At 58.1% G+C, this 18,534-nt stretch overlaps 6 protein-coding genes and 1 pseudogene across 7 annotated transcripts; all 7 read left to right on the top strand.

The window, feature by feature from the left end:
• Nucleotides 1-728: 728 nt before the first annotated feature.
• LBRM_31_3190 (conserved hypothetical protein) lies at nt 729-2,600 on the top strand (the record flags this gene model as incomplete). Its single annotated transcript, XM_001567258.1, has 1 exon — nt 729-2,600. The coding sequence occupies one exon, from the start codon at nt 729-731 to the stop codon at nt 2,598-2,600; it is 1,872 nt and encodes a 623-aa protein (XP_001567308.1).
• A 2,036-nt stretch (nt 2,601-4,636) lies between these two features.
• On the top strand, nt 4,637-5,449 carry LBRM_31_3180 (conserved hypothetical protein; the record flags this gene model as incomplete). The annotated part of the gene is made up of 1 exon (XM_001567257.1): nt 4,637-5,449. The coding sequence occupies one exon, from the start codon at nt 4,637-4,639 to the stop codon at nt 5,447-5,449; it is 813 nt and encodes a 270-aa protein (XP_001567307.1).
• Nucleotides 5,450-6,375: 926 nt separating this feature from the next.
• On the top strand, nt 6,376-7,182 carry LBRM_31_3170 (conserved hypothetical protein; the record flags this gene model as incomplete). The annotated part of the gene is made up of 1 exon (XM_001567256.1): nt 6,376-7,182. The coding sequence occupies one exon, from the start codon at nt 6,376-6,378 to the stop codon at nt 7,180-7,182; it is 807 nt and encodes a 268-aa protein (XP_001567306.1).
• A 1,466-nt stretch (nt 7,183-8,648) lies between these two features.
• LBRM_31_3160 (hypothetical protein, unknown function) lies at nt 8,649-9,395 on the top strand (the record flags this gene model as incomplete). The annotated part of the gene is made up of 1 exon (XM_001567255.1): nt 8,649-9,395. One exon carries the CDS (start codon nt 8,649-8,651, stop codon nt 9,393-9,395), a length of 747 nt encoding a protein of 248 aa, XP_001567305.1.
• Nucleotides 9,396-11,681: 2,286 nt separating this feature from the next.
• On the top strand, nt 11,682-12,218 carry LBRM_31_3150 (putative ADP-ribosylation factor; the record flags this gene model as incomplete). Its single annotated transcript, XM_001567254.2, has 1 exon — nt 11,682-12,218. The coding sequence occupies one exon, from the start codon at nt 11,682-11,684 to the stop codon at nt 12,216-12,218; it is 537 nt and encodes a 178-aa protein (XP_001567304.1).
• Nucleotides 12,219-14,317: 2,099 nt separating this feature from the next.
• On the top strand, nt 14,318-15,647 carry LBRM_31_3140 (annotated as a pseudogene). Its single transcript is given in 3 exon segments — nt 14,318-14,566; nt 14,569-14,898; nt 14,901-15,647. Coding segments are annotated over 3 exon segments (1,326 nt in total).
• Nucleotides 15,648-16,738: 1,091 nt separating this feature from the next.
• Nucleotides 16,739-17,446, top strand: LBRM_31_3130 (hypothetical protein, unknown function; the record flags this gene model as incomplete). The annotated part of the gene is made up of 1 exon (XM_001567253.1): nt 16,739-17,446. One exon carries the CDS (start codon nt 16,739-16,741, stop codon nt 17,444-17,446), a length of 708 nt encoding a protein of 235 aa, XP_001567303.1.
• Between the last annotated feature and the right edge of the window lie 1,088 nt (nt 17,447-18,534).

Raw genomic sequence — 18,534 nt, 5'->3', positions numbered from 1 at the left:
TGCGCGGTGGCAGAGACCGGGGACTTTCTTCCCTCCGTCTCCCGCCCGTGAACTCACTGCCTCACCACCCAACTCGCCAACTCTTCTCTTTCGTTGCCGACCCGATCGGCATTGTATCTCTCTGACAGGTGAGGGCGCAGGAGTAGACGCTGCTGAAGGGTGCAAGGGCCCTTGCCAGAACACGGAATCACCCATAAGAGACGCGGCACACTTTTTATGCCCATACAGCCGTATAACATCACCACACCACGTAAAGGCGCAGGCAAGAAGGGAGGACAAACAACCACCGCTTACCGGCTCTCTCTCTACCCCCACCTCCCTTGCGGTGCGGTGACCTCCTTTAGCAGACAGAAAAGGTGCACCCTTATCCGCCATAGAGCCGCACACCTATACACACACTCATAGAAGAGAGAAGGGGAGGTAGATTTGATTGCGGTCGACAGTGTGTTTGCCCATGCTGCAGCGGCACATTGCCCTTCCCTCTCCCCTCGGCTCTCATTAGGCTCGTCACGTTCGACCACGGCGCCAACGAGACTCACCGTCTTCATCCGACGTGCGGTGCAGACGTCCGCGCCCCATCGCGTTACACAAGAGAGCGACCTTAGCTGGTTTGCTCTGCTTCGCGTTTTGTAGCTCGAAGACTAGCATAGGGGAAAATATTTAGCGGCAGCGCACACGTAGCCTCTCTTCTCCCCCCCCCCCCGCCCCCCATTCCTCACGGTGGCACAATGCTGCGCCCCACCCTTGTCAAGTGGCTGGAGCGCAAACACGTGCGCCCCATCATGGAGAGAGTTGCCCAAAGCGCGGTGCGAGGGCCATCGGCAGTCCACAGTCCGTCTCACATGAGTGCAGGTGCAGCCTCATCATCGCTGTACCGCGCTGGTGACATGGACGATGTCGACGAGGCGGAGTCGCTGGACATGATGGACGACACCCCGGTCGAGTCTTTTGGCCTCCCCTCTCCAGTCGCGCTGCGACGTGGTGTTCACCCGCCAGAGCGGCGATCACGCGCTGCCAACACCTACAGCTGGTCATCTGGTGCGGACGTTGCTGGTGTCGGCAGCAGTACTGTAGAGCACCGCGATAGACCAAGGTGGGAAGAGAGTCCAGTGAGTCCTTCACGGCGCGTCATCACGGCTGCCCGGCGGCATCACAGCCCATCTGCGGAGCCTCCCTCTGCCTCTCGGCATGCGCACACACCCGCTGCACATGCACCACTGTCCAGCTCCCCTCGTGAGGCTCAATTCAGGGATCACGCCAAGGGCGTGCCGCATCACGAAGACCCTGAGCATGTCACTGCTGCTGTGAGTCCTACCCATGACAATGACGATGCCCGTGGCACCAGCGGTGAAACAGGAGAGTCCGCTGAGGACACGACCACGACGGCCAAGTCCTCCGATGCCTACCGCTTCCTCTTGCACCACATCGACGCCGAGATCGCTGCACTGCAGCGCCGTCACACCTCTGTCACGACTCGGCGTCAGGCCATCCAGACGCGCCAGACACAGCGCATCAAGGAGTTGTTTGAGGTGATGGAAAATCCATGGACGCTGCTGCCGACAGAGGTACAACCGGCACTGCCTGCTACCGGGTTAGATGTGTACATCAAGGAGCAGCAGATCGTGCGCCAGCAACAGAGCCCCACTCACCCCATACCGGAGGGCCAGGACAAGATGTACGTGCTGGCGTTGCACAAGAACTACAAGTCCATGCCAGTGGGCCGCAAGCGGTTCTACGAGGAGGCGGCACACTACAACGCTGCCGTGCGAGAAGAGCTCAAGTATCTTCTCACTCGCGGCTGCTCCCGCTTCGAGGCATTCCTCGACACCATCAAGGAGTGCACGATGGACATGGCACGGGAAGGGAAGGTGCCAGAACGGCCCTCTACGCACGCACAGAACCGCTTTCACGCAGCGCGCGGCGGTGTGCCCAACTACCGCCATGCCGGCCTACCCCGGACCTCTCCAGGTGGCGGCGACGTCGGCACCACACGAGGTCGTAAGTCGCACCAGCAGGTGCAGTCTCAACACAGCGCCGCGACGCAGGAGAGGCCTGCCAGAGCAGAGGCAGAGGCAGAGGAGGTGGACGCCAGTACGGAAGAGGAGGACGAGGGCGAGGAGGTGGAGAACGCTGCCAAGGAAGCGAGGCGTGGGGCACGGCACGTCTCGACGGGGCTCAAGGGAAGACAGAAAGCGTCGCGCCGGGTCAAGAATGCAGCGAAGAAGGCGCACGCTAAAGCCTCCACTGCCGCTGCGGAGGTTCGTTCCTCTGCGAAGGTACCGAAGGGGCGGAAGGCACCTCAGACCTCCGCCAAGAAGCAGCTAACCGCCAAGCCAGTCCACAGGGTAAAGAGCAGTAGCGGAGCGAGCACTGGTGGCAGTGGCAGAAGCGATACCAAGAAGGTAGGGAGTAGGGCAGCCCGCCGCAGTGGTGTATCGCACTCCATCCCACTACCCAACCTTGACCACCTCGCCCTCAAGAAGATCAAACGAATGGTCAGCCCGCCGTTCAGTTCTGGCGGTGCAGCAAAGAAGGCGGCCAAGAAGTTGTCGCCATCGCTGAAGTCAGCCGCCGGTGGCAAGCAAAAGCGAAAGAAGTAGACCAACCGTCACCCCGGGGGGGGGGAGAGAACGGGGGGATAGTCGTCTTTGCACCCGTCCCTGATGGATGGCACTAATAGAAGTGTCATCACTATTCCTGAGTGGGTCTGTTGGCTGTTTGTTGCTGACGTGTGCCTTTCTTTCGGTGGATGAGGATGTGATGAGGACGGGGGGAGGTGTGTCGGGACGCCAGTGTTTAGGAGTGGCAGCTGGTGCTGCGGTCGTGTTACACATGCTAATGCCACCCCTCCCCCTCCCCTCTCTCGAGGTGAAGAAGTGGTGCACTGTTGTCCTTTTACCTCTTTTCCCTCTTTCCGCAATGGCTGTTTGTGTGTGGGTGTGCGTGCGAATGGGTGGGTGGGTGTCTCTCTCCCTCGCTTTGCCTTCGCGGATCCTCATCATGTCGCTCCGCTCGGCTTACCGAGTACCATTATGCGGCTTAGTCATTGTTGCTTATAGAAGGCGCCTGAGTTTGGGGTGCGCAGGCGCACACAACGCGATTCACACCTCGCAGACGAGGCGTACCTGCTCGACACCAACCCCCGGTCTCTCTCGTTTGCTTCTCTTTTCCCCACCGCAGAGTAGGTAGGGGATGCGTTGTGATTACACGTGTGGGATGCGGGTGTGTGTGTGTGTGTGTGTGTGTGTGTGTGTGGGTGTTTGTATGTGAGCTTATGTATGCTTCGTCCTGGGAAGACAACAACTCCACCGGAATACCGCACCTCCTACCCTCTGCCCCGACCCCTTAACACCCTCGATGTCGCCCCGCCAGATCCTCTTCGAGTTATCGTCCGGATTGGAGAAGACGGGTAGTGGAACGTGAGGGCAATGGAGAGGAGTGGAAGAAGGAAGGTGAAGTGGGAGAGAGAGGAGTGGCTGGCATGTCTGTGTGCTGCTCGTGCGCGCCTCGGCGTGTCGGCGTCTGCTTCTTCATTGTTGCTACCGGCATGGCGTATTTCTCTGTTTCGCTCTCAATTTCTGTCGCCTCTCTCGTCTTCATGCACACACGCACGTACGCATTTTGTGCGCAGTGGAAAGAAGAAGAGGAAAACACACAGCAAAACAAGACTTAACACTCGTGTGGACGACTCAGCATGCGGCAGAGAAGCCCAAGGACAGAGTGGGGTGCGCATGTCGTACGCCCCACCCTCTTGGCTCGAGGCATCCTTCATGACGGATCGAACAAAAAGGCCACCATTACACGTTAGTAGGGGGCCCTGCAAACTACGATCGGGTTAGCTGCACGTTGTGCTGCTAACCACCACTAACAGCGACCCTTTCGCATTGGGTTTGCGTGCACCAATGGCCGGTCCTTACGGGTCGCTTCTCCTGCCCATCGCTTTCGCTGTTTCCTTCTCGCACCACACACACCCCTCCCCCTTACCCATTATCAATGTTCGCACCGATCAAGCAAGTGCCTGATCCAACTCGTTCATATACGCCCACCTTCCCCCCGTCCACACCACGTCAGCTTCCCTCCACCTCTCGCCTTTTGCCTGCTCCTCTGCGTGGACAGAGAGAGGGCCACTGCACGTACGTGAACGTGAGCTCAGCTACCACCACGCACCCTCAACAAGGGACGACTGGTCCATTGTTTTCCATACCCTGTCTCTCTTCATGCTCCCTTCCTCGTTTCCTTCATTTTCTTGGCGAGTCATCACCCGGACAGAACGAAGGCGCTTTTTCACTTATTTGCCTGGAATTCGTTGACTGCTTGCGTGTTTGTCTTTTCCTTTCCTTTAAGTGGACCTCCTCTCTTTCCGTCAAGGCTTCTCCCCCCCCCCCCTCCCCTCTCGCTTCGGTGTTGCCGCAGTGCAGCTGATTATATACACACACACCTCTGCTACCTGCTGATTTCCTGTTGACGTCGAACAGTCACTCGTGTGCCCTTCGCGTGTCTCGCGGCTGGGTGTTTGATCGTCTCGGGACTGTACTTGTATCTGCTGTTTCCCTCTCTCTCTCTCTCTTTCGCTTTCGTTCTCTTTCATTAGACCGCCAGCCAGGGTTGCCGCCACGCCTCTCACCACGGATGCATAATGAAGTTTATCCCGCTGGACAGCTTCAGCGCGCTCAACTCCCTCTTGCAGGGTGTGGAGGCGCAGGGGTGCTGCATTACAATGCGCTTAGAGGCCTACACGTGTCGACACACGAAAGAGGAGCGGCAGATCGCGAATAACATCGCCTCCTATCAAAACAACGTGCAGCTCACGCCACCCATTAGTCCTTCACCCGCCATTGGCGCTTACGCCGACTTCCCCCCGCAGGAAGCGCTGCCACCGCTTGTCCTGGGCGGAAGCGCCGACCTGGCCGCGAACTACAGCCTCGTGAACCCCGACGAGATTGACGATCGACTGGTGTACTTTGTGGCAGCCCTCAACACGGTGTACGAGAGCGACGGCTATGACTTTTCGGTGCTGCGGGAGAACGACTTTGTGCGTTACACGGAGCCGCAGTTCCGCACGGAGGTGTCGAACACACTGCAGTCGTTGCCGGAGCAGTGCCACCCGGCAGTTCAGCGCTTCTGGCCGACGATGGAGGAGGTCGTGGAGAACGCGGAGGGCGGGTGCGAATACTACGAGTTTTGCTGCCCCTCCTGCGACCCGCTCGCTGACACCGCCGTCTACGCCCGCCACTACTTTGTGTATAACCGCAGGAAAAAGGTGCTCGTGCTGCTTGTGGAGTACGGCGAGAGTAACCCCTATCGCGGGGACGACGGACTACCACACGCTGGCGGCCCGACTTCAGCGTGGGACGGGGAGAGCTCCACGTACGCCAGCACCCCTGAAGCAGGTGAGGAAGGGGAGGTGTACGGTGGTGGAAAGAACAGGCAGTTCTACGGGTACTACTAGTAACTCAACCTTTGGTAGCGAGCGATGCCGATGCTCCTCGGTGGCACACAATGCGGCGAGAAGTGTTGGAGGAGGACGGTGATGCATGAAGCACCCGTAGACATGCATGAAGCGTCCTTGCCAAAGCTCTTTCCTGGAGTGGTGCCGATCTTTCCATTTATGCCTGCTACCTTTTCATATCGCTGTGCATCTCTGTGCGGGTTGGGTCAGCCTTTCCTCCTTCCCTCCCTCCCCCCCACCCTCACGATGCCCATGCCAGCAGATACACGCAACAGAAAAGCCTCACATTGCCTCGCAGGCGTCAATTCCACCAAAATCAACCGCGCTTGAGTCTCACGGCACGCCGCGGGGCTGCAGCCGTTTGCAAAATTTCCCAATCCGTGCGCACTAGTTGGGTGTATCGGTGCTCGCGGCTGCAGAGAAGTGAACGCGAGAGCACGTGATCTGTCGTGTACTCCCTGTAGTCAAACGTAAGCCGCTACTGTGAAGTACGTGTGCGTGCGTGTTGTGTGTGTGTGTGCTGTGGCGCACCCGCTGTGGGCGCCTTCTCCTCCAAAGGTGCATCCGCTGGTCAGATCACGTTCGATAAGTCTCTTGTACATGTGTCCGCCTTCCATCTCCCTTTCGCGGTTTCCTATCGCGCCTCTCTCACCCTGTGGGATTCTTCTCACCATAACCACAGCAACGCCTTCAGGCTGGATGCATGCAGGTGTCTGTGTATCCCGAAGCGGATGAACGCATAACCTGCCGCTCTCCTACGCTACCACGTCATCTCTGGTAGGACTACTACGCGAAAGGGAAAAACGCCCACACCAACGCCTTTCCCGGCGGCCATTCACCACCGCCTCGCTTTTCTTCGCCACCCCGTCGCTCTGTTGCACAGAGTGCCTCCTCCTAACCCACCCACTCGCCCCCAAACGACGAACATGCCTGAGATATGCATTCGCATAACCGACATCCAGGTGGGCCATGTACTGGGCAAGGGTGCCTCAACGCTCAAAGACATCCAGGAGCGCACCGGAGCGAAGCTAGAGATCCTCGAAACTGGCCCGCAGGTGAGGATTACCGCTGACGACGACGCCAAGGTGGCCGCGGCGGAGGCAGAGGTCAAGAAAATTGTCGCTCGACAGGAGAAGCCCGACTACGAGGGCCCGAAGGGCATGCGCCTGCGCAAGGAAGCAAACGACCTCGGGTGTTTGCGTTCGAAACTCTTCGACGAGGCGACCAAGAGGCGAGAGGCAGGTGACCACGAGGGCGCGAACAAGCTGGTTGCGAAGGGCAAAGAGGCTGGCAAGAACATGCAAGCCCGTCATCGCGAGGCAGCCGTGGCGATTGCCTGGTACAACAACGAGGCCAAGGGCAAGGGTCAGAACTTTTTTGACATGCACGGCCTGCGTGTGGAGGAAGCGATGGAGATGCTGAAGGTGCGCATGGCCAGGCTGGAGGAACAGCCGGAGGGAACAATGACGGAGTTCGAGGTCGTTCCTGGCGCCGGCCACCACTCCGCCCCAGGCGCGCAGAAGCTGAAGGCCGCCACGCTGGACTACATCAAGTCGAAGGGCTACGTGTACGACGTGGTCAACGCCGGAACCTTTCTGGTGAAGGTGCCCGGCCGCAGCGAGGGCGTCATCTCGAAGCCGGAGTATGGCGACAAGGCGCCGACTAAGCGCGACGAGTCGAAGAAGGCGCCGGCCAGAAAGAGCAAGACGAAGTCCTGCTGCGTATGTATGTAACTCCACGGAGAGTCGTCCAGAATTTGCGAGGGCTGTGCCGTGCCGCTGCCGGCGGTAGGCTTGCATACTGCTAATGAATGTACACATCTGCGCCTCCAGCTCTGACGCATGGGTGTGGGCCCGTGCCTTCTCTTTCAGCGCGTCAAGGGGCTGTCTACGTGACCACACGCACACCTCCACTAGGGGAGTGTGCAGTCGTACATCATGACTGTGGATCTTCTCCGGCCCGCGTGGGTGTGGGTGTTTCCCCCCCCCCCCCTCTCTCGCCCTCACATGATGCGCGACTTTGTGGAGGTTTGCGCGTTGCCCCGCCACGCCCGCTTCTCTGCCGCGCTCATATTTTCCCGCTCATGACCGTAAATCACCATTTTTCCGTGGGTTTTCTCTCGTCTCCGCGTCCCTGACGGTGAGGGAGACCTCAGCGCGTGGCATCCAGGATCCAGAACACATTCTGTGGGGCGAAGCACACCAGCCCTCTATCCCTGCCAATGCTGAACCACTTCTCGTAGGGATAGGGTCAAGCACCCACGACGTGGGTGAGGTCGGCGCGATGTATTGCTGCTGATGTTGGCGGTCAGGTCCTGCATGGCATGGTGTCGGAGCGACCTGCGACAGTGAACACTCTTGCGCCCTTTATAGGATGGGCAAAGTGCCGGCGTGACTCAAACGTATCCCACGCGGTCCTCAATGACTACTCCTGGTGAGCGGGAACCACCCTAAGGGGGGGGGCAGCAGGTGGCGACTGGCACGATGGGCGCGGCTGTGAGGCCGCCTGTGGAGTAGGGGGTAGAGCTTGAGTTGGGTTTGGAGATTAGCACACCTGCTCAGATGATGGAACCGGCGTATTGCCTCTGCGCGTCTCTTCGGCTACTTCGAACCAGGCGATGAAGCCTCTAGCAGACCGGGAGGGAGTGGAAGTAACTTCCATTACCAGGGCAGAGGGTGAAGACGCTCAGAAAGGGAAAAGGGTTCGCCCTCTTCTCTCTTTCGATCATCCTTCGCGGGGTACGGTGTGGTGCCACGGTGTTGAGGGGAGGGAGAGAGACGGTTCTCCTTGAAGGGAGTGCTCACTGTGGCGCACAGATATGTGGCCCATCCATTCACCGTATTGACAAAGAGGAAATGGGCAAAACGCCAGCGGTCTCCCCCACGCCACAGGCACTACGCAGAGACGCACATCTCTGGTGTGTGCTGACGGTGTGCGTGTGCCCTCCACAGGACTGCTCTTTTTCTTTGCCTTCACCTTGCCATGCCTTCACGCTCTGAGTTTTCACCAACTGGGCAGTGGGCGTCTATTAGCCGATGAACGTCTGCCGGACGGAACCCCTCAACTTTGCTCGGCTGGTTTTCTTCTGTCTTTCTCTGGGTCTCGTGCCCCACCATCCTCAGCGCCTGCCCTGCATGATTGCATTCTGGCAAGGCACCAACACAGCCAATACTCTTTTTAGTCTAGGGTGCGGTGCTTGATGGGCTACCCCAGCAATACCGAGGATGGGGACGGTTGTGGTTGCTGTGGGTTCCTCGCGGCGTGGTTTCCAGGGCAGCGCAGCTCTTCCCCGCGTCGTCCGATTCAAGACGAGTCGACCTCCAGTCACAGCTCCGGCTCCCCAGGTAGCAAGAGCATCTCCTATGATGGTGCGGGCGAGGAGAACGAGCGCCTCTCGTTCGACGAGTTAGGGTCCTCGGCAGCCGGGTTGTGGGACTCAGTTGGCGGTCTAGCGTCCCCAGACAGTTTGGATAGTGATGCACCGTCAGATGAGTCGGACCCACAAGAGCGGGCTCGACGTGCGGCGGCGTCGTTCCTCCAGTGGAAAAACAAGGAATACGTGCCGCTCAGCTCTGATGAAAAGCGAGCCATCAAGGAGTACCGCAAGTCAATCGCACAAGTGGAAGGCTCTTACATGAACGCGCGGGCCCAGCGGTCGCAGGAGGGGACTCCAAAGCGGTTCACATCGCACGTGGACGAGTGCGCCAATCTCGATTGTTCGACCGAGTGTGGTGAGCTGATGCGGCGCCGCAGTAGCGCAATCCGCTTCATACCTGCGGCGATGGCCAGCAAGGCTGTTGGGGTGCACAACGATGCACACATTGAGGTAACAGACGCCGGTGAAGAGGTGCCGGCACTTCTCCACTCCGCCTCGATTCTGCAGCAATCTTACGTAACGAGTTTGACGGAGGAATCCCCGGCATTCGTGGAGGACTTGCAGTACTGAATCCTGGAGGAGACAGAAGAACAACTCGATGAGGCAGCCCTGTATGCGGGACTTCATCGTTAGCGTGGAAAAGGGGAGAATTTACAGACGGTGCTGCTATTCTTTGACTTGTTCTCTTTCGTTGGACGGCTTTGCTGCCGTGACTTGGAGCACGGGCATGCCCAACGGTATTCCGTAGATGTCTCTTTCTCCACCCTCCCTACCCCCCCCCCTTTCCCTCTTCGCTCACTCGCCGCCGCCGTCGCGGTGGCTTTCCCGGAGGATTGGGGACGCCGTGGACGTTTCCTCCTCCCCATTGGGGCTTTTATCACACCCCTGTAGCGCCTGTGTTGGCCTTTGTCCCTTTCACTTCTCCTCCCCTACCCTTGATGTATCTCTCCTCCAGCTGATCCGCTGCCATGCACGTGCGCTGCGGTGTTTCGTCCTGCTCTCTCGTCTGCGGTACTTCGGTTGCTTGTTTGTGATTTGGCCGTCTCTTCCACTGCTTTCCCTTTCTCAGCCGGGCGTGTGTGGCGCTGCGGGTCGGCGTTGGTGTGCTTCGGGTAAGTGTCCCATTCTCCCTCACTCTAACCCCCTCGATGTGAGGCTCTGAGTGCGGTGTAGCCCACCTGTCTGTTTTGTCTCCTTTGTCTGCATCGGTGTATGCGTGTGGCGGCACGTATTCATAGAGACCAACTCCCTCAGAGGCGACCACGCTGGCGTCATGTCCCTCCTTTGGTCGCCGAAGCGATTTCACACACACACACACACTCTCTGTGTTTTTCTTCGTTACGTCTTTGCCCGTCCTCCTCCGCTTTCTCCGTCACTGTGCGCATCACTGTACAACGCACGAGGGGGAAAAGAGACGCTACCGCCTTCCCTTCTCTTGGCCGCATCTCCTCCATCGCCCCTGTGAGCACGAGCGTGTGTTGTGCTGTATCGGAGAAAAAGACCGTGCGGTAGGCCCCATTTGTTGTTTGCTGTTGTTGTTGTTGCTTCACTCGTGTTGCAGGCGTTCTCGCTCTCCTCTACATCTCTCTGCGGTGGTCACAGCGAGAGCTTTGCTCATATGCTGCAGGTGCGCCACCCCCTCCCTCCCCTTTGCCTGCTGCATCGCGTCTTCGCTCATATGTGCCTGACTTGTACCTTTCTTACCCTTCCCTTACTCCCCGCTCGCTCATTCACCTCTACTTCTTCACCCGTTGTCCCTTCCATTTTGAGCACTCCATCTGTGTGAGCGTGTGGATCCCGGGACTGCACCCCTGTGTGATGTGCGTCGCGGGGTGTGTTGGCGGCGACAACAACCCTTTCATGGCACATTCGGTTTCATCCTCGCTGCACACGCCCCTCCTCTACACTGCCATCTTTCTCCCTCCCTCTCTCGCTGCTTGTATTCCTTTGTTTTCTGTGGCCCCCTCCTCCTTTTGTGATTGCCATTCTGCTCTGTTGGGGAGGCAGTACCTCCGGGCTGCTGGTCTCCCTCCCCTCCTCTCCCCTCGCATGTCGTTGACCTAAGAAGAGTGAAGACACGCGATTTCTCCATTGCGTTGCTGTCGTCAGAGAGTCGATGAACCAAGATCGGCCTCGAGTGGACGCGCCTCGCAGAGCAGGAGACCTTGGTGTGCTGTCATTGACGCGTCACAGTAAGTGGTACCCACTCTCCTGTGCACACACGCTCTCTCGCCCGGCCGCCCTCCCTTTTTCGTCTTCACACGCGTGTCCTCTTGCGCAGCCGTGCCTGCGTGCCTTCACCGTTATCGCACACGGGCGCTTCCATCAGGCAGCAGGTGCAGAACAACTGCGTTGATGTCCACGCTGCGCGAACGATCTCACGAATTAGTCCTCCTCTGCCGCCTCGTGCTCATCTCTCCCGCTCTGCTGCGCTGCAACACACGAGTGCACACACACACACACGCTCACACACTCCAACAGAAAAAAAAACGAGCCGCTGCCCTTCATCTCCCTTTACCGGCCCATACACTTTTCCCCTTTGCGCCCCCCTCCCCTCCCATCCCCCCACCACCACTGTACGTGTCGCATCTCGCTCACTCTCTCGCCTTCCCTTTTATTTCTCTGGTCATTTTCTCCTCGCTAGCTGGGCAGCGCTACTCTGCCTTCGCTCGCTGACATACACCCAGAGCGACGTGTAGGTTTGCCCCTTCTCATTCGGTGTCTCCATCTCCGTCCGACTCGAGGCCTCCTTAAGCGAAACTTCTCCCCGTCTCCCTCTCTTCTGTGCAAACCCACGCCTCAGAAAGCGTTTCTTTCCCTCTTGTACCCCCTCAACATATCGCATCATTCACTAAAATGGGAGGCTGGCTGTCGTCGCTGCTGGGGAAGAAGGAGGTGCGCATCCTCATGGTCGGTCTCGATGCGGCTGGTAAGACCACCATCCTGTACAAGCTCAAGCTGGGCGAGGTCGTGACGACCATTCCGACCATCGGGTTCAACGTCGAGACGCTCGAGTACAAGAACCTGAAGTTCACCATGTGGGATGTCGGGGGCCAGGACAAGCTTCGCCCGCTGTGGCGCCACTATTATCAGAACACGAACGGCATCATCTTCGTGGTCGATAGCAACGACCGCGACCGTATGCGCGATGCCAAAGCGGAGCTTGGGAGGATGCTTGCCGAGGACGAGCTCCGCAACGCGACGCTGCTTGTATTTGCGAACAAGCAGGATCTGCCGAACGCGATGAGCACAACGGAAGTGACGGAGAAGCTCGGCCTGCACGCCCTGCGCCAGCGCAACTGGTACATTCAGGGCTGCTGCGGCACCACTGCTCAGGGCCTCTACGAGGGTCTCGACTGGCTCTCTGTCAACATCAAGAAGAGCATGAACTAAAGTGACCATGCTCGGGGGGCGGCCTGCATTGCCCCACAGGCACGCGCACCCGCGCGCTAATGTGCCTTCTGGAGGTGATGACAGTAACTGTCTTCATGTATGGGTCTCTTGCTCGCCTGTTGTTTCGCGCTCTCTAGAGCACACGTACGTTTGCGTAGGACCGCCCACCCATCCGTCCTCACCGCTCGATTCACTTCGCTTTTTTCCCTTTTTTCTTTCGCTTGTTGTGTCACTCCGCGAAGGACGTGCTGTCCTTGGGTGACTGCTGGAGTACGCGCTCAGCCAACGCACATCCACCCCAGTCGCATGGACTCACGCTCACTCATATTTGTCTCGGTGCTCACCTCCACGTGCTGACGTACGTGCGGCGTACGCCGAGGTGCTCTCCCTGAGCATTACCCTATGGGGCGGCGTACGAGAGGGTGCGATGTGGCAGTGTACGTCTGTGTGCGCGCGTCTGCAGGGGGTACCTCCTCACCTGTTAGAGCGATATGCAGAGCGTCGAGTGGCATGGCAAAGCGCTTGACAAAAGGTAGCGAAAAAGAAGCCAAGCCGCCGCAGGACTCCCCTCTCGCTCTCTTGCCTTCTGCTATAGCTCCCCCTCTTCTCTTGCGGCCGCTGGCTCCTCTGAAGTGTGCGCTGCTTCGTGTCCCCCTGCGCCCCTTTTTTCCTTTCCCTTTTCCTCCGGCGTGCGTGGACTTTCGCCTCCCTCTCTCTCTCTGGTGTGCAGCTGCAAGACGAAGCCGATCACATCGAGGGTATTTCGTGGGTGTCTCTGTGCGTCCGTGTAGCCACGTGAGCGGAGCAACGAAGAAGGGGGCAAACGCCCACCTGAGCGAACGAGGAAAAGAGGCAAACCGAAAGCGGCAAAGGGAAAAGAAAACGAAGGCGGCTCTACGGAGATGATCACGCCACACGCACACACGCACGCACACGCACAGCTCCCGCAGATGGGAATCAAAGACGGCGCTGTGCGAGTAGAAGCAGACCTTATGGGAGAACCAAGCTGTAGATGAGAGTCGGACGAAATCCTCCCACGCATGCAGATACGCATATGCGCTCGAGCGACGCACTGTCTCCGATGCACTACAAGAGCTACGCTGCACTTGCTCATGCGTAAACGTGCCGAATAGACTCGACATAGCGCATTGCATAATTTCCACCTTTAGCGTGGGCATGTCGCAACGACACCCCGCCCGCTCACGCTAACGTCTTATCATCTCCTCTGTGTTTTCTCCCTTTTTATGTTTCTCTTCGGTTTGTTGTTTGCTTTGCTTTGTAAGTCGAGTGTAGCCTCGGTTAGTTGAATGTGCGTAGGGCTTCGCGCGTTTCTTGTGCATGTGTACGCGCGTCTCCCTCTCTCTCCCTCTCTACCGTTGGGCTGTTAAGCGTAGGGAAAGCCAAGGTTGAAAAGGGCCATTAGTGTCTCCTCGGGGAAGCGTTGTTTTTCTTTGGCTCGTCTTGCAGCACCCCGTTGTGCTCCTCGATGCCTGTGCTACAACAAACGACAAGCAACAGACGCAGCAGGCATCTCACACGGCATCGGGATGCTTCTTCTGAGCAAGACACACACACGCGTTGATTTGCATTCAGGGGTACGGGTGGGCGTGTGTGTTCTGCGCAGAACTGCTTCCTACCCCATTTCTTTGCCGTACTGTGTTCCGTGGGCACTCCAGCTTCAGGTCCCTCCTCAGCGCGACCCGTGTGCGCTTCTGACGCCCTTCTTCGGCGATTCCGGCAAAGGCACGCTCTTGGCACCGGCGGCTTCATTTCTCATGCCGCTACACCCACGCAATCGCTGCCTCCGAGGCGTTTTTTTCTCTCGTGTGTGTCTCTCGCACTCCCTCACCCTCTCACCCTCTCAAACTCTCTCACCCTCTCTCTCTCTCTTGTTGAGTTTGCACGAGAGTGGCTCATGCCGTTAGTCCTGCAATTCACTACCCACCCCCAACCCCCAGCCCTCCTCCACACGCACACACGCACACGAACATGCCTCATAATCGGAAGAGATTCGTTGCTTCACGAGCCTCATTCCCTCTTCGGCCTCCGTTGCTAGCAGCAGCACGACGGCCTGCCCTAGCGACTCCACAGTGGGACGGATGAAGCTGGTCAGATTCAACACCGTCAAGCGCAACTCTAACACTCTACGTCTTGGCCACCTCAAGACGCACTTGAAGACGCTCGGCATCGAGCCCACCTACATTGACACCCCAGGGAAGACGCGCGCCAACCTGTTCGCATGGCTTCTTGCATCACGCAGCGCGACCCGAGGCGATTTGGCGATGTCGGGCTGCACGGACGTGGGGTGCCGGTGGACTGACCTAAGTGGGGCACGGACCTGTTTGTGGTAGCGGAGAATGACAACAAGCGGCACGGTCGTGGGATTGGTGGCGTGGGGGGATTCCTGATCGCGCGCATGGCTCTGGCACCGCACCACCTGGTGAAATCGGAGTGCAAGACGATTCACGTCATCGTATTGTACGGCGAGGTGTCCAGCTGCGTTAGCGCTCCAGTCCTCGCGGCGCAACTCAAGTCCTAGGGCTTCGAAGCGGACTTCTCTTTCGTCGGTGACAGCAGCTTACACGGAGAGCAGGTGAGGGACAGCAAGGGCCTCAGCGCGTGGCACGTGATGGTACACGGAAAGGCAATTCACTCGCTAGTGTCTCTGATGAACATGAGCTGCAACGTCGTCGATTAGGCCGCGAAAATCGCCAAAACCACCTAAGAGCAGCCTGCAGACCGCCCATCATATCCGCTCCTTCTGCACCGTGTCGATGGACCTGATCAAAGGTGGCAATGCCGTGAAATACGTTCCTTGCGCTGGGCAATCTCGACTTCAGCGTGTGCGTCACCGAAACGACGGTGAAGGAGCGGGTGGAGGCTGCGGTGAAAAAGTACTTCAACCGCAAAGCGCTGCGTGCGACACGCGAAGAGTACCCAGAGGCATCCGTAAAGATCACCCAGGTGCGGTGCGAGCCAGCTTTCAACTCCCCCAAGGCAACAGACCACATTTAGACTCTGCGCAAGATCCTCGATGACCACACCGTGTGCACGTTTGCGGGTGGAGCGGTGTGGCCGCTTCTTCCAACACCTGAGTATGCCCACCATGACGGCCCCCCACCCGCCCCCGGTGGCTATCGCGGCCACATGGACGGCAGATACACAGAGGTGACGCTCCTGACGAAGTGTGAGACTTTCACGGCTGAGCCAACACAGTGCGTCACGACGGGGAAAAGAATTGCTGATCCTGCAAATCTGCGAGGGAAGCTTCTTCTTCCCTTTCCGACCTTCTGTTCCCGTGTCGTGCTGGATTCACACGAAAGTATGCGTGTATGTGCTCGCATAGTCGCCCTGCTTGCGGTCGTGGAAAGTTCTGCCAGTGCTGGGTATCACAGCATGCACACCATTCCTTCGCGCTACTCCTCTTGAGTGCCGTCGTCCGCCACGCTGTGGCAGCAGGCGTCCTACCGTCCATTTCGTCTGTCCATCTGTGCTGCAAACTCCTCTGCGCGCGATGGGCAACGCATTCGCGTCTCTCTCCTCTTCATCGTTCCCTCCAGGCTGCGTGTGTACATGTTGCCTCATCTACTCATCATGTAGGGGTAGGGCTACGTGGTGCACTGCGGAGTAACTGCGTCGTGTTGCTGCCGCTGTGGCTTCTGCTCTCCCATTTCTATTTGCGGCTTTGTTCATCCCTTTCTGCTCCCCAACTCTTTGTTGCATTGACGATCGCGCTAGCGCTGCCTCTCTCTCTTTCTCTCGCTCTTCCTCTGCAGCCCCACCCCTCTCCTCACTCGGGCGACCGGTTCTCTTCCCGCTCTCCCCGAGTGCGATGCACCCCCGGCACTCACAAGACTCAAAATGTGCGAAAAAAAAACACAACAAAGGGCAAATAAGAGGTGCGCCATGGTAGGCATCCGCGATGTGCGGCGGGATAGCGGCGGTAGTGTGGTGCGCATTATCATGAGGCATGTGCGTCCCGGTGATCGAAAACGTTTACGACTTTCCTTGTCTCCCTCACTCCGGCAGCGCATCGTGGGCCCTTTACTCTCGCTTCCTGCAGCCTAGACTGGTATGCTCCTCCCCATCTCTGCATGCTTTCCAACCACCTCTCCCTCCCTCTCTCTCTCTCGTTGTTTTCCTTGTCGCTAACTAACGCTGAGCCCTTCTCACTTATTTGCATGGGTATTCCTCAGTGGCATTCCCGTCCCAACAATTCACCATCACCCCACGCGATTCTCCTCACTGCAACAGTCTTCCTCCCCCCGCTGCCTCTCCACGCCATCCATCCCTCGACCTTCAGGCTTCTCTACGGTATCCTTCTATCAGTAGTACCCCCTAAATATCACCTGTTGTCGGCGCTGCCACTTTATCGTGTACAGACTTGAATCCGCCGCACCTGTCATCGATCTCCTCGTCGTCCCCCCACCCACCCCACCCACCCCACCCACCCACTCGCCCTTCTCCTTTCCTAACTCATTTTCCCTACCACACCTTTCTACCACTACAGCCTTACCATCATGCTCGAACAGACCGCAGAGGCACAGATGCAGAGGACAGAGACTAAAGGGGCCGCCGTGCGTGTGCCATCGAGCCAGGTGTTCGTGAAGATGCCCAAGGAAGTGAGGGAGCGCAGCCGCTCACGAGAAGCGTTGCAGGCGGGCAACCGCTCTCAGAAGGAGACGCTGAAGGAGGTGAATTCGCGTGTGTTCGTACGGATGCCGAAGTACGTGCGTCGCAGGCGAAGCCTCTCTCGCGAGTCCCGCAGCAACGGTGTCCGTCAGCTGCAGGAGAGAAATGAGATGCCGTGTGCCACTCGCAACGATATGCCCGTGGCTGCCGCTAAGTCGACTACTGAAGAGAATGCCGCTACCCCGGTGCAGCTGCATGCGGAGCAGGAGCCGTACGCCGACGACTTGACTCTGCAGTCCGCTGGCGAGAAGAGATCTCATCACAAGTCGTTGTCAGAGTCCTCACCTGCGACTGTCTGGGCGACGGAGGCCGACACGGTCGATAAAACTGACAACGCCGAGGGGCTCGCTTGTAGCATCTCTAAGCCGACGATGCAAGCGGAGGCCGACTCCGCTGTTCTCGCGGAGGAAGCGAAGAGTAATGAGGAATTCAAGGCTGAGGCAACGTCTTTCACCCAGAAGTCTAACTCACCTATAAGTATGGTGGAGAATGACAACAGGACGACAGAAAAGCCCCGGTGCTGCACGGTGATGTGAGTCACCACATCCCTCTCTGCCACTCTTCTCCCTCCGCTAGTGCCCTCCCAGAGCTACCGGAATACCTGGCAACGTCTCACCATCACACGCACACATTTGTCACTTTGACCTTAACGTTTGCTCGCCCCTCCCTCCCCCCCCCCTCCTGCGTCCGCCGTCCCACTTTCGGTTGTTGTCGTGCGTGCTGCGCCACGGACACATTTCAGTACGCTCTATTTTTTTCCCTCTTCTTCGTTTGCTTCTTTGTGGTGCACATATATACGGGTGTTGCCGACACAGCCCGCCGCTGAGGCACACACACCCACATAGCGAGGGAGACAAAGAGAGGCGCAAGCGCAGAATCGCACTTCACCAATCATTCACATTCTTTGTTGTCTTTTGTTTCCTTCTCCTACTCAAAGTAGCGAAACGTCCCCCCCCCCATCCCATCCCATCTCACCTCACTCCTCCGCTGGCCCTTTCGCTCTCCCCTCTGCGTATTCCATTTTTGCTTCTTTACCGCCCTCCACCTCCCTCCCCCTTTTCTTCTGAGCGCTCGCTCTTGGCTCAGTCGTCGTCCTCGCTACCCCTCACACTACACTGAACAATCCGAAGGTGCAAAATCCACCGCTTTCGTATTTGGTTGAGTGCGTGTGCAGGGGCGCTTCGATATCGCCCCGCTTCCTGTGATGCGCTATTTGTCTTTCTGGTCTTTTGCTTGTACGCGTTCACTCGCCCAACTCATTGAAGTCAGAGGTGGCGGCCTCTCCCTCGACTCTCTCCCCTCCCCCTCTCCCTCACGTAGAATTGACGTCCTTTGGGGGCCACGTGGTTGTATGCGGCGGTGTGTGTTGCGTGAATACCTGCTTGTATGCCCTTCGCTGCTTGTGCTCGTTTTTCCGTATCGATTTCCTCTTGGTGTTTATTCTCTCTCGTTTTCCTCCCCCCGACGTCATCCTCTGTCCCTCCTCGTTTCTTCCCCTCGCACTCTTCACTCCTTCTCTTTTCGAAGCAGTGAGGCCGGACAGCTGACGTGCGCACCACCCAAGAAGTTACTCGTAGAAGCCCTGTGACAAGAAAAAGTGAGGGAGAAGCTGGTAGAGTATATT

Source organism: Leishmania braziliensis, chromosome 31, assembly GCF_000002845.2.
Source record: "Leishmania braziliensis MHOM/BR/75/M2904 complete genome, chromosome 31".
Lineage (NCBI taxonomy): Eukaryota > Euglenozoa > Kinetoplastea > Trypanosomatida > Trypanosomatidae > Leishmania > Leishmania braziliensis.
Note: the sequence above shows the minus strand (reverse complement) of the source record. Positions and strands in the feature narration are given on the sequence as shown.